This window comes from Carassius auratus, unplaced genomic scaffold (genome assembly GCF_003368295.1).
Source record: "Carassius auratus strain Wakin unplaced genomic scaffold, ASM336829v1 scaf_tig00009064, whole genome shotgun sequence".
Lineage (NCBI taxonomy): Eukaryota > Metazoa > Chordata > Actinopteri > Cypriniformes > Cyprinidae > Carassius > Carassius auratus.
This window is the reverse complement of record NW_020524000.1, coordinates 40,641-53,315: the sequence shown is the minus strand read 5'-3', so window position 1 is coordinate 53,315 and position 12,675 is coordinate 40,641. Positions and strand designations below refer to the sequence as shown.

Here is a 12,675-nt window from a genome sequence, read left to right as displayed (position 1 = left end):
ACAATTAAACTGTTTGTGTAACATGCTAGTGAGAGCAAAAATTAAATTAATATGATAACATCTACATCAACATTAATATACCCCCCCCCCCCCACCACCATCACTGGTTCTTGGTAAATAGTTTTCTGTTTTGAATATGAAGATAATTTAAAGAGATTCATGGTAATTATTCTTTATTAAGTATATTAGTTATATTATTATTATTCTTAAATTGTATTTTGAGAAACCTGTACACTGTAACAAGTATTGTGCCAGTGTGTGTGTGTGTGTGTGTGTGTTTGTGCTGTGGTCAGGTTTTTAGACTGCTATGTGAAGATTGTGTGTGATTTCATATGCACCTCTCAAACTCAGAACAGTTACATTATAAGAGGCAGCAGCCAGAAATGGCAGATCCACAAAATATTAAGCAACTGATTTTAACTTTGATAAAAAGACAAAATGTTTCTTGAGCACCAAAATCTGCATATTAGAATGATTTCTGAAGGATCACGTGAGGCTGGAGTATGGGCTCTTTGCCATCAGAGGAATAAATTACATTTTAATATAAATTAAAATGGAAAGCAGTGATTTAAAATTGTAATATTTAACAATATTTTATTAATTTTTTTTGATCAAGTAATGCAACCTTGGCAAGCATATCAAACATGTAAAAAAAAATAATAATTGATGACCAAATTTTTGAACAGTATATATGCAATACATATAATATACTGCATTAATTTTAAAGATTAAATTTTCATACTGTTCTTTTGTACAACTGTATACATTTTTAAAAGTGACAGAGCTCCAAAGATATTAAACTTGACCCCATGGAATATATGTAATTTATTTTCTGTCACATGTGTACCAGACATTGTTTATCAGTGTTGAACATGATCATGATTGTGTGCTGATTATGATCGAAATTAACCATAACTCAAAATGTGATCAATGATTTAACACAAGAATCTTAAGACAAACAGAATTAGATGATAAATATATATATATATATATATATATATATATATATATATATATATATATATAAAATTATTGCAACCTGGCTTTTGATGGGAAGACATCAGCTCTCTTTATTCAGTAAATAAACCTATAAATAATGACTTTATATTCTGTACATAACTGAAGCTCATTTCCGATGTAAAAAGCTATTGTCATACGTTAGAAACAGGATGTGTGCACTCTCACAGCGTGGTTAAACTGCACACAACAAATGCAGTTTCGCTGCTTGTCATGCAAACTGTGGATTCTGAAATCTACAAGCAATCTCTCAGACTACAATTACTTTCATTCATGTTTTCCCTCCCTGCATTGTTTTCATGTTTTTACAATATCTGTACTATGGTGTAAGCTTTACAGGAGGTCATTTTCAAGATCACAGTATATAACTCAATCAGTTTAACTCAGTGACTCCACTTATGCCAATGCTGCAGAATACATGTAAGTTGTATTTTAATCAAATTAAGTAGAATTAATCATACAGACCACCGTCCAAAATGGAGACAGTCTCATATAGATCCAGTGTGCGCTGATACAGCATTTACACTCACATTCACTCACATTCTCACTCACATTCTCACTTCTTATGTACCTAGACACCAAATTTAACTCTAATTGGTTTCACTTCCTCTGAACTCTACATGTTCGGTCTTTGCATTTTCGATATGATCTTTTTGTGTGTGTCCTTTCTCTGACCGATCGGTCCAGCTTTCTCTCATCGGAGTCTCTATACAAACGGATCATTGGAAAGTTGCCTTGTTGTTCCATCCAGTGGGCTACTTTCAACAGCGTCCAGTCCTGTAGTGTCAGCTGCAGGCTGCCATGCTAAACTCCCCGAATGACCTCAGAAAGGTTATTTGGCCTTTCAGATCAGGTGATACAAATCACATTTGCACAGGTAAACCAGAGGAGCCCTCAAGGACATTCAAAGGATGCACCTCTTAGAATTAAGCGGAGTAATTTCCCTCTCAAATCCACTTCCTGTGCATACCTGCAATGTTAACAGGCTGGGTGAAGACATCCTCCTGAGCACTGCTCGTTCTGTTGTCTTCCTGTACGAAGTCATCGTATCGTGCCGCATCGTTTAGCATTGTGGGTGTCAGGAGAACATCAATGCCAGAGCGAAACACATTTTTTGAATCTTCAGTGATAAGACGCCGCATTTGTTGAGCCTCATAGTTTCTGAGAAAAGGAGTGCAATGTGAGGATTCAAAATGCTGATCTCTGTAACACTACCATGAGAACAAGACTCAGCAGCGTAATAACACACAACTTCAATGTACAGTTCACTTTACCCCGAAACCTTTGCAACATCATAACATTTTATCATGACATAATTTTGGTATTTTAGTTAACAAAAACAAAAAATTATAAAAATAAATAAATACAATACAAAAGAGTGCAAACCTAAAGCTATAGCTTCATACTTTGGCATACTGTAATTTGCTTTGTAAGTGACTTTTCTTTTTGGCAGACAATTTCTCACCCAGATTACAAGAAGAAAGTGCATGTCATGTGTTACAATAACTTCTTCGGATATCTAAGGCTCAATATCTAAGAGGGGTGAGAACCAGAAAGGTGTAACTTTACAGGAAGGCATTTTACACACATGGATGACAGTATACTTTACAGATGCCTTCCCTACTGAAAAATAAATATACAATTTATTTCATACTAAGTATACTACTTATACATTTACGTATTATTTATATTACTTAACTGGTATACTGTCTGCTTAATTGGAACAACTAATTTTGTTCTTAATGCACTTTAATTGTAAGAAAGTAGTGCTTATTACTGTTATGACACTTTCAGCAGCCATTACTCCAGTCTTCACTGTCACGTCAGTTAATCAATGCAATGCATCCTTAATAATGTATTAGTATGTAAAAATGAAATTACTCCTACTTTATTTATTTTTTGTTATTTTAATTGTTAGATCATGTTAACTAATGTAGTTAACTAAGGTTAACAAACGGAAGCTTCAGATCTTACTGAACCTAAACTTTTGAACAGTTGTCTAACTGTGAATACTAACGCAGAAGTAGAAACAAAGTTTTGTTGATAGAAGTGGTCAGAGCTTAATGGTAAGCAAGGTAAAAGCAGGTAAGTTACTTTACCAAGTTGTGTACATCTTTATATTAAGATTGCGTTTGAGAGAGGCTATAAAGACTTTGAATGAACAAGTTTTAAATGATGGCCTGAGGACAAAAAGGGATATTTTTAGAAACACAGCACTTGAAGCAGATGAAGTTTTATTTTTGTAATTGTAGCTTTAAAATAACACCGACGTTTTAAATCGATCACGTTTGCATGTATGTGCATCATGTGCTATGTGACATGTTTAAGACATGTTTAAGCCTTATGTACTGTATTCAAGCCCATCGAAACGTGCCATGTTGGAATGCAACCTCACAGCAACACAGGACGTGGTAACAGATAAAAGAGTGCTGTGTGTGTGGCAGAGAAACGTCTTGTACCCGCGCCCCTGCCTGCTCAAACATGGCTGCAACTCGACTCCACTGGGTCAGTGTCTGTAGACAGGCCAGGTGCGTGATAATTATAAAATCATACAAACTCTATTGAAATATCATACAAACATAGGTTAATCTTACAATTAAATGTAATTATTTATTTAATATTTCACAAAAAAATCTGAAAAAAGCTATTTTAATGACATTGTGGCGAGTGGGGCGGGCCCGAGAGCCGTGGGAACGGGGCGAGGCCAGTGGAGTGATTGGAGATGAACGACACCTGCTCGACCCACGGGTCTCGAGCGTTCATGGCGGCACACTTCCTCGCCTGCTCGATGGCACCGCGGCACCACTGTAACGATAAAACTACCTAATTACGGGAAGAAGGAGGCGGGAAGAGGGAGGCGGGAACCGGCGGACAATCAAATCAAACTTTAATAATCAAAATAAACACAAAACAGCGCAGCAGCCCCTCACAGCAGACTGTGGTGCACAAACAAAACCAAAACACAAACTAAAACCCAGGCCTGGTCCTCTCTCGTCCTTCACTGTCGTCGCTCCTCTTTAATATCCTTCCATCTCCTCCGTGGGACTCGAGACCCATGGGTCGAGCAGGTGTCGCTCATTTCCAATCACTCCACCGGCCTCGCTCCTGTTCCCACGGCTCTCGGCCCCGCCCCACTCGTCACAGACATTACAGTTTTTTTGTCATATTATTGTGCCCCAAATTCTCCCTATTATAAATAAATAAATAGTATACAGTAATGTCAATTTCATTACAATATTACAGTTATCCTGCCTGGATAAAACTTTTTTTTTTACATACAAAGCAGTATGAATTCAATTTAAAAATAATTATTACCATATATATATATAGTAAATAAAAAATTACTTATGCAATTTAGGCATTTTTTCACATTATAGTAACAATAATTATATGCTTTAACATTATAATATGCTAGAAAGGTGCAATAAAATAGGCTTAATGTGAATACCATGGAAAAGTTCATTATTTTTTGTAATTTAATTCAAAAAAGCAAACTTTCTTATATTCTAGATTCATTGCACACAAACTGAAATATTTCAAGAGATTTTTGTTTTAATTCTGATGGTTATGAGTTACAGCTTAGGGAAATTAAAAAATCAGTATCTCAAAAAAATTTGAATATTCCATTTTGAGCTTGATTAGTTTGATTAATTTTGAGTATAAATACTGGCTACCTCTTGGGCTAGTTTAGAACATGCAACAATAATTATGGGAAAGAATACTGACTTGACAGTTGTCAATAGTTTCTGAGAAAAGGAGTGCAATGTGAGGATTCGAAACGCTGATCTCTGTAACACTACCATTAGAACAAGACACAACGGCGTAAAAACACACAACTTCAATGTACAGTTACCTTTACACCAAAAATCTTTGCAACATCTTAAAATTTTATCATGACATAATTTTGGTATTTTAGTTGACAAAAATAAAATAATAAATAAATACAATACAAAAGAGTGCAACCCTAAAACTTTAGCTTCATACTTTTGGCATACTGTAATTTGCTTTGTAAGTGATTGACTTTTCTTTTTGGCAGACAATTTCTCACCCAAATTACAAGAAAGTGCATGTACAGTTCACTTTAAACCAAAATCTTTGCAAATTGAAGATATCATGCTAAAATTTTGGTATTTTAGTTCAAAAATAATAATAAAAATAAATAAATACAATACAAAAGAGTGCAACCCTAAAGTTTTAGCTTCATACTTTGGCATACTGTAATAGCTGTGTTAGTGATTGAATTTTCTTTTTCTCACCCAGATTACAAGAAGAAAGTGCATGTCATGTGTTACAATAACTTTTCGGTATCTAAGGCTCAATATCTAAGAGGGGTGAGAACCAGAAGGGTGTAACTTTACAGGAAGCCCAAAACAAATATTTACTATAGTTTGATCTGACTTTGTGTAGTGATTTCTATTGTTTATAATAAAAACTGTACACACATGGCAAAAAGACAATCATCAACACCCTCCACAAGGAGGGTAAGCCATAGAGGTCATTGCTGAAAGGGCTGGCTGTTCAGGAGTGTAGTGAAGCGCATCAAGAGTGCTGTGGCGTCTGCTGATGTTGCTCCATTGAGTTTTATCAAGTCCAAAGCTAATGCAAGTCATTTAGCAGGAGATTTTGAACACTATATGCTTCCATCTGTTCACAAGTTTTATGGAGATGCTGATTTCATTTTGCAGCAGGATTTAGCACCTATCCACAGTGCCAATACCACTTCCAAGTTTGCTGACCATGATATTACTGTGCTTGATTGCCCAGCCAACTCACCTGACCTGAACCTCACAGAGAATCTATAGAGAAGAAGAAGAGAAGTAACATCTGACAAACAATACAGAGTAGCTGAAGGCTGCTATCAAAGCAAACTGGGCTTCAATAACGCCTCAGCAGTGCCACAGTCCCAGTGGAGAGCAACCCCACAGAGAGAACCAGGGTTTTGTGTAGAACCTCCTGTATCAGATCCCAAAGCTCTAAAAGAAAAAGAGCAGACCAGATGTATGTAACATTATCTGAAGCCTTGTGTAATAAGGTTTTTTACATACAGTCCATAACTCAAGGTGTGCACACGAACACCTATTAATCTAATGTAGAGCACTACATTGCTAAGCAAATACATTTTGTTAAATTATACAATAATAAAGGCTCACAAGGACCAAAATGTGAAATGTGTTACTGTATATCTACATCTGTTCTTAAAATAATGCAAAAAATATTGAATTATATGATATTTAATTTCAGATATATTGAGGACTATTCCTGTACCTTCATCTTAGAGCACCTGCTCAAATATATGAACTAAGCTTTACTAGCACGCTTATATTGAAACAAAAGTCCAGGCATATATTGGCTATTAAATATAAATTGCGTAAGATTCACAGGAAGCTGCTGAGAGATGCCACTGCTGCCTCCTGAAATTCCTCCTGCGATTGCCAAGTCAGAATCGGGATCTGCTGTGCTCTGCCCATGTTATAGGCTTGTTTAGCTCCATGGGTTATGAACCAGACCAAACACCCCATCTGTACTTCCAGCTCTTAAGGAAGACATGCAGACATTAGCATAATCTATTGGTTTAAAAAAATTATTTGCACTACAGATTAAACATTCAGGGTTGGTACCTTTTTTTTTATCTTTTAACTACTAAAGAAGTCTGTTATGCAGACCAACGTTGCATTCATTTGATCAAAAATACAGTAAAATACTGTAATATTATTACAATTTAACATAACATGTTTTAAACTGAATTTATTTTAAAATGTAATGCATTCCTGTAAATACAAAGCTGAATTTTTTTGCTTCAATGATCTTTCAGAAATCATTCTAATATGTTGATTTGGTGCTCAAGAAACATTTCCTATTATCATCAATATTGAAAACAGTTGTTCTGTTAAATATTTTGTCAAAATTGTAACAATTCTCAGGGATCTTTGATGAATAGTGAAAGTTCAAAAGAACAGCATTTATTAGAAATATATGTTTTAAACACTATAAATTCCTTTAAGGCCATCATTGATCATCCTTGCTGAATAAAAGTGTTAACATATTTTACTGGCCCCAAACTTTTAAAAAAGTATGTGTGTGAGTCTAAGCCCATAGCAAACTCATCTAAATTAGATTTTCCAACAAGTACTGCTCCTTGATCCAACAGCTTCTGCACAACTGTAGCACTGAATGGAAGAACATAACCTACAAATGCAAACAGACATGACGTTCACAAATCATCCCTGACACAGCAATGGTGTCTATGTTTCAGTCTTGTGTTAGTGTAATTTTAAACCACGTGTCTAGATATTAGACTAAAATATCCATTATAGCCTGCTAAAAAAAACTTTAGGCTGATCTTACTGGTGTCCCAGCCTAAACACCCTGCCAAACACTGCGGTGAACCTTTAGTTTTTGGTTAGCCAGACGCTGACATGGCACTTCCCGTTGACGTCCTGTCGTCTCTTCTTTCTGATTGGTTCAGTCAGTCGTGTGAAAGTTCACCGGTTTGTTTTGACTTTCGCGGGGCACGAGATGCGTTTTCGCTGAACCTGATGGTATAAAGCAGTTAGGTGTTTTATTTATAACCAATGACGGGTTTATGACACCGTGAGAGATTCTGAGGAGAAGAGCTTTGGAGTGTTTTAGATTGATCAATCATGTTTATGTGTAGAAGGTGGTTGGTTTGCTCGGTGAGGAGCTTCAGTTTCTCAGCCTCCCTCAGGAATGTAATGCCCGCATGGGTCATCGACAAATACGGGGAAAACGAGGTGTTGAGATTCACCAAGAACGCTTCCGATCATCAAATATCCCAATGAAGTGACCGTGAAGGTGCACGCTGCGGGTTTAAATCCCCTCGACATCAGCATGAGAGGTAAAGTGACAGGCGTTCAGCCCACATCACTCATATCACTGTGTTTATATGTTCCATTTCTCTTGAGTCAAAAATAATGAATGTATGAATCTTACATGGTAAAAAAAAAAACGTTTCCTACGACAGCGAGTGACATAAGGCCATATTCCATAAAAAAAGGTTGAACTGTCATGCAAACATAATTTGCCTTGTCATCATGAACTGACATTAGTGAAGCTTATTTATGTACTATTTCGATTTTTTTTAATATTTTTAATTTTAGTTTAAGCGCCAGTATTATATATATATATTATTTGTTATATTTTATATATTTTTCTGTTTAATTTTTACATCTGTTGAGCAATATACAGTACAATATAATAACAGAACCAAGAGAACCATCAGAACCAAGTTTTCTTAAAAGTACTAAACCTCATCCTGAAGTCTTTCACAGGACATGTGCAAAGTGTAGTTATTTGACAATTTTTTTTTTATCAAATATTACATATCTTTACTACTGATCAAAATCAGTGGTCTTTACAAACCCTCCTTAAATATACAGAGTGAACCTACCTTTGCACCAGTTTGCCTTTATGCAAAGTCATGTAAAAACAAATCACTTGATTGTGCTATTGTGTAAGAATCAAGAGTCACAAGGCATGTTGGGACCGGCCTTACCTGGTCTTTAATGCCATAAATGCTTACAAAAGAGCATGCATTTTTTTTAATATACATTGAATATTTGAAAACATTTTTGGTAGGAGTTTATAGTATACTTGGGTCTTACTTTATTTTTAGTGGTTAGGATGAATCATATGGATGATGTTGAGTTAATTAAGACTGACTGTAATAGAGCTATCCTTTCCTGATGCAGTGTTCTTATTCTGGGAGGATCAGGAGGACTGGGAACCTTAGCTATACTGGTGATAATAATGATTGAAAAATAGTTTTTGCATTTTCCTTAAACATTTTACAAAAATGTTGGAGTCACACTTTTTCTATTTCATCTCCTCAATGAGTAATCAAACATAATCATCTGTAGGTAATGCCTCTGTATAAGTGACCTTTTTTAATCTAGGTTACTGCTTCTCTACAGATGGTAAAGGCCTGGGGCGCCCATGTGACTGTAACATGTTCCCAGAATGCCGAGCGGCTGGTGAGAGATCTGGGTGCTGATGATGTTATGGACTACACTGCTGGACCGGTTGAAAAACAACTACAGACATTACAGAAGTAAGTGTTCGAGCAGTTTGTGACTTTTTTTATTTATTTTTTTTACTTGACATTGACTTTGAGTTTATTCCCCTTTCACTATCTCTCCTTCAGGTTTGATTTGATTTTAGATAATATTGGGGGTGAAAGTGAGAAATGGGCACTAGATTTTCTGAAGCCCTGGAATGGTGCTAAATATGTTACTCTAGTAACACCAGTCCTGCACAACACAGACCGACTGGGCCTCGCAGGTGGAATGATGCAGTCTGGAGTCAAAATAGGATGCAAAGTGCTGAAGGTAGGGACTTTCCTTTCACGTGATGAGAAAGAATAAATGAGTTTCTTCTGCCACAGAGACTGGATCTCCCCTTATGTCTACGGCTTATCTGTTTATAACCACAACCTTGTGTGGGTCTATTAGCAGCATGCATGAATCACTTCAGTGATTCTGTTAATAATATCACCAAGCTGCAGGAAAAAGAAACCAAAGATAAACTGAAAGTAAATGAAGGACTTCCTCCCATCTTCAACTTGATTTTTACTGTCTGATTATCAGAAGCCAGACCCAAGAAGCAGTTGAAAATAGGGATGATACTGAGTTTATACAATACTTTTGAAAAGTTTGGGATTTGTATGATTTTTTTTATGTTTTTGAAAGAAGTTGCTTATGCTAAGCAAGGCTGCATGTATTTGATCAAAAGGACAGTAAGAACAGTAATACTTTGAAATATCATTACAATAAATGAACTTCACTTAAACTGAAGGATGCTCAGAATGAATAAATAATAAATAATTTTTCAAACTTGCATTTGCGTGTTGATTTTGTATTGTTTTTATTGTATTGATTATATTGTGTTCAGCGCTTGAAGAAGCTGCTTTTAAAGGCGCTTTATAAAAGAACGTTTATTATTGATCATTTTCTAAATATTAAAAAATATAATTAATTTTTGTGATGGCAAAGCTGATATTTCAGCAAATGCTCAAGAAACATTTCTTATTATTATCAATGTTGAAAAAAGTGCTTCCTAATAGTTTTGTGTAAACCGTGATTTTTTATTTTTTTTTATTTTTTTTATGATGATTAGAAATTTCAGAAGAACAGCATTGGTTTAAAATCAAAATTTTCTCATTTGATCGATTGAATGCATCCCTGCTGAATAAAAGTATTGTTACATTTTTTTTACAGATCTTAAACTTACTGACCCTCTTTGTGCACTGTACTGTAAAGATTGTTTTTTTTTTCTTCTTCTTCTTCTTCTTTTTTTTTTTTAATGTTCTTTGGTAGTTTGCCAGATCACTCTTCGTGGTTGGTTGTTTGATGTCTTAGCAGGAAACACACCACACCTTTTTTTCTGACATTAAAGCTGCACTCATAGTGCACTATGTACCTACTTTAATCGCCATAGAAGGAAACATAGAGAAGTGGTTCCGGTTAGAATGTTCTTCCGCGGGATTCGTGCAGTTCTGTTTATTAACCACTAGAGCGCCAAAAGTTAGATAGTGCTGTTTTAAATCGACAAACTCTATTCATAGTAGCTAGTACAGTACAAACATTTTCATTTTGCACATGTATATATGATGTAAATGCTTAGCAAAATCATTAAAATCATTAAACATTTTAATTAGATTATGAATTCCTGGTGCCATTTTAACATACTGACCCAGTAAATGGCTGAACATTTCATTATCACACTTTAATCAGATTGAATAAGGGTTTTTTTGCACTAAAAATCTTTTTATCTGCAGTTTGTTCACTTCACTGGTTTGCACAGATCTGCCATGTGCCCTGCGGTGCTTTATTTTTCTTTATTATGTCTTTTTTTACATTCCCTTATTGTGTAGTTGTATTTTATATTCTAGTGATTTAATGAGTGTATATACTGATCCTGAATGGGTGAAAGTAGTATGGAAAAAAAGGAAGAAGGGTCAGGAACCTAAACCTGATCTCCTGACATCGTTTCATTGTTTAGTTAGGGAAGTAGAAGTCTTTTGAGTACTAACTCTCTCTCTTTCTCAGCACCTTAGGAAAGGAGTGTACTATCGCTGGGGTTTCTTTGCTCCTAGCGGCCCTACGCTGGACGAGATCAGTGAGATGCTGGAAAGGTACAGAAGTCTGTGTGTGTCTGACATGTCTCTTCGATCTGTCATGATTTTCAGTTTTTGCAGTTTGGGTTGTTCACACGGACAGTGATTTACATAAGTCAATCTATTTTCCCCTGCAGAATCTCGCAGGAAGACAAATGTCTCATCAAAACAGAACGACATCTTATCTTTACCAGCAATACAAAATGTCTGTGATCACACTTCCACATTTACTGGAGCACAGAAACAAGACAGAACAGTCATTATGAACTCGTGTTATTACAGTGCATCAGCTTCATGGTGGGAAAAACAGTGTGAAGTGTAGCTAACCATATGATAAACATCAGGTGTTGCAGATAGCAGACCCACTGTATGCACAAGAAAAACATTTCACTGAAAGAGTAGTTCTGGAGCTGAGATTTCGGTGAATTTAATGTCACACATTATAGAAAAGAAAGAAACCATATGAAAAAGTTAAAGTACTATATTATTTGATTATTTCTGTTTCTATTGTTTGATGTTAAGCAGCATTTAAAGGAGCTTTTCCATAATGGTAAGTAGAAAAACAGAACATCACAGCAGTGCAGCTGGCAGGAAATGTGTCTCATCTCATTTCCTTTAAAGCAGTGTGCTGTTGTGCCTGCAAGTGCTGTGTTTGCTAACCAACTATGTTTATGTTTCCGCTCTTAACTTTAGGACTGTGGTTAATGAGTGTTTTAAGAAGATATACACGAGACTAAAATCTTCAATATTTTAGAACCGTGTTTGGCCAGACTTCTGGTTAACTCCTAACCACGTTGGAAGTCTAAAGTATTGATTTTGTTCATATTAGTGTTGTTAATGCTTCAGATTGCAGACATTCAGATTCTAATCAATTGACATCTGATAAGGAATGAAATAAATCAGTTCAGCACATCATGTGTTTCCTGAAGACAACAGTACATTTACCACAAAGGTGACTCGACGACTCTTTACAGGTACAAAGCAAATCCACTACTCCGAGCTTGGTTCTTGTGTGGGTCACATACCTGCAGTTTCTTGTTTACTAGCTCCGAGTTTTAACCACAACACCACACTACTACACCCACAGTATACACACACTTGACACCCCCACCACTCGAGCACCACCTAATGTATCACAGGCGCACTTTAAAAATGTATATTCAGTGGATTTGGATGAGATTAACGTGACACAGATGAGTCATCATCACGTTAAACTGCAGGCATTATTCAAGTCCTCTCAGGATGTTCAATTTCACTTCTTATATTTGTGTTGTTGTGTCGTTGTAGGTCCGTCCCGTGGTGGAGGAAGTGTTCTCTTTTGCTCAGGTGCCTCAAGCCTTTCATAAAGTAGAGCAGGGTCATGCTGGTGGCAAAACTGTAGTCTCCATCGAGGACCAAAAAGAGTAACTACAGCAACCAAAAATATACCTATGGTGGCACTTTTTTCAGTGTCTGATGAATTAAAAACATTTGTCTAATGGCTAGTGTCTTTATTTTGCATTATAAAATCAGTAGGCAAGCCCTGT

At 36.0% G+C, this 12,675-nt stretch overlaps 1 protein-coding gene across 3 annotated transcripts; it reads left to right on the top strand.

The window, feature by feature from the left end:
• The first annotated feature begins 7,538 nt into the window (after nt 1-7,538).
• Nucleotides 7,539-12,627, top strand: LOC113072443 (reticulon-4-interacting protein 1 homolog, mitochondrial-like). 3 transcript variants are annotated; one of them, XM_026245418.1, is made up of 5 exons: nt 7,539-7,873; nt 8,949-9,085; nt 9,179-9,362; nt 11,082-11,167; nt 12,437-12,627. In XM_026245418.1, the coding sequence occupies exons 2-5, from the start codon at nt 8,949-8,951 to the stop codon at nt 12,498-12,500; spliced, it is 471 nt and encodes a 156-aa protein (XP_026101203.1). In that variant the 5' UTR covers nt 7,539-7,873; the 3' UTR covers nt 12,501-12,627. The 3 variants fall into 3 exon arrangements, with proteins under 3 accessions (XP_026101203.1, XP_026101201.1, XP_026101202.1); XM_026245417.1 differs by having other exon boundaries at nt 7,543-7,873; nt 11,287-12,627; XM_026245416.1 differs by having other exon boundaries at nt 11,082-12,627.
• Nucleotides 12,628-12,675: the final 48 nt, after the last annotated feature.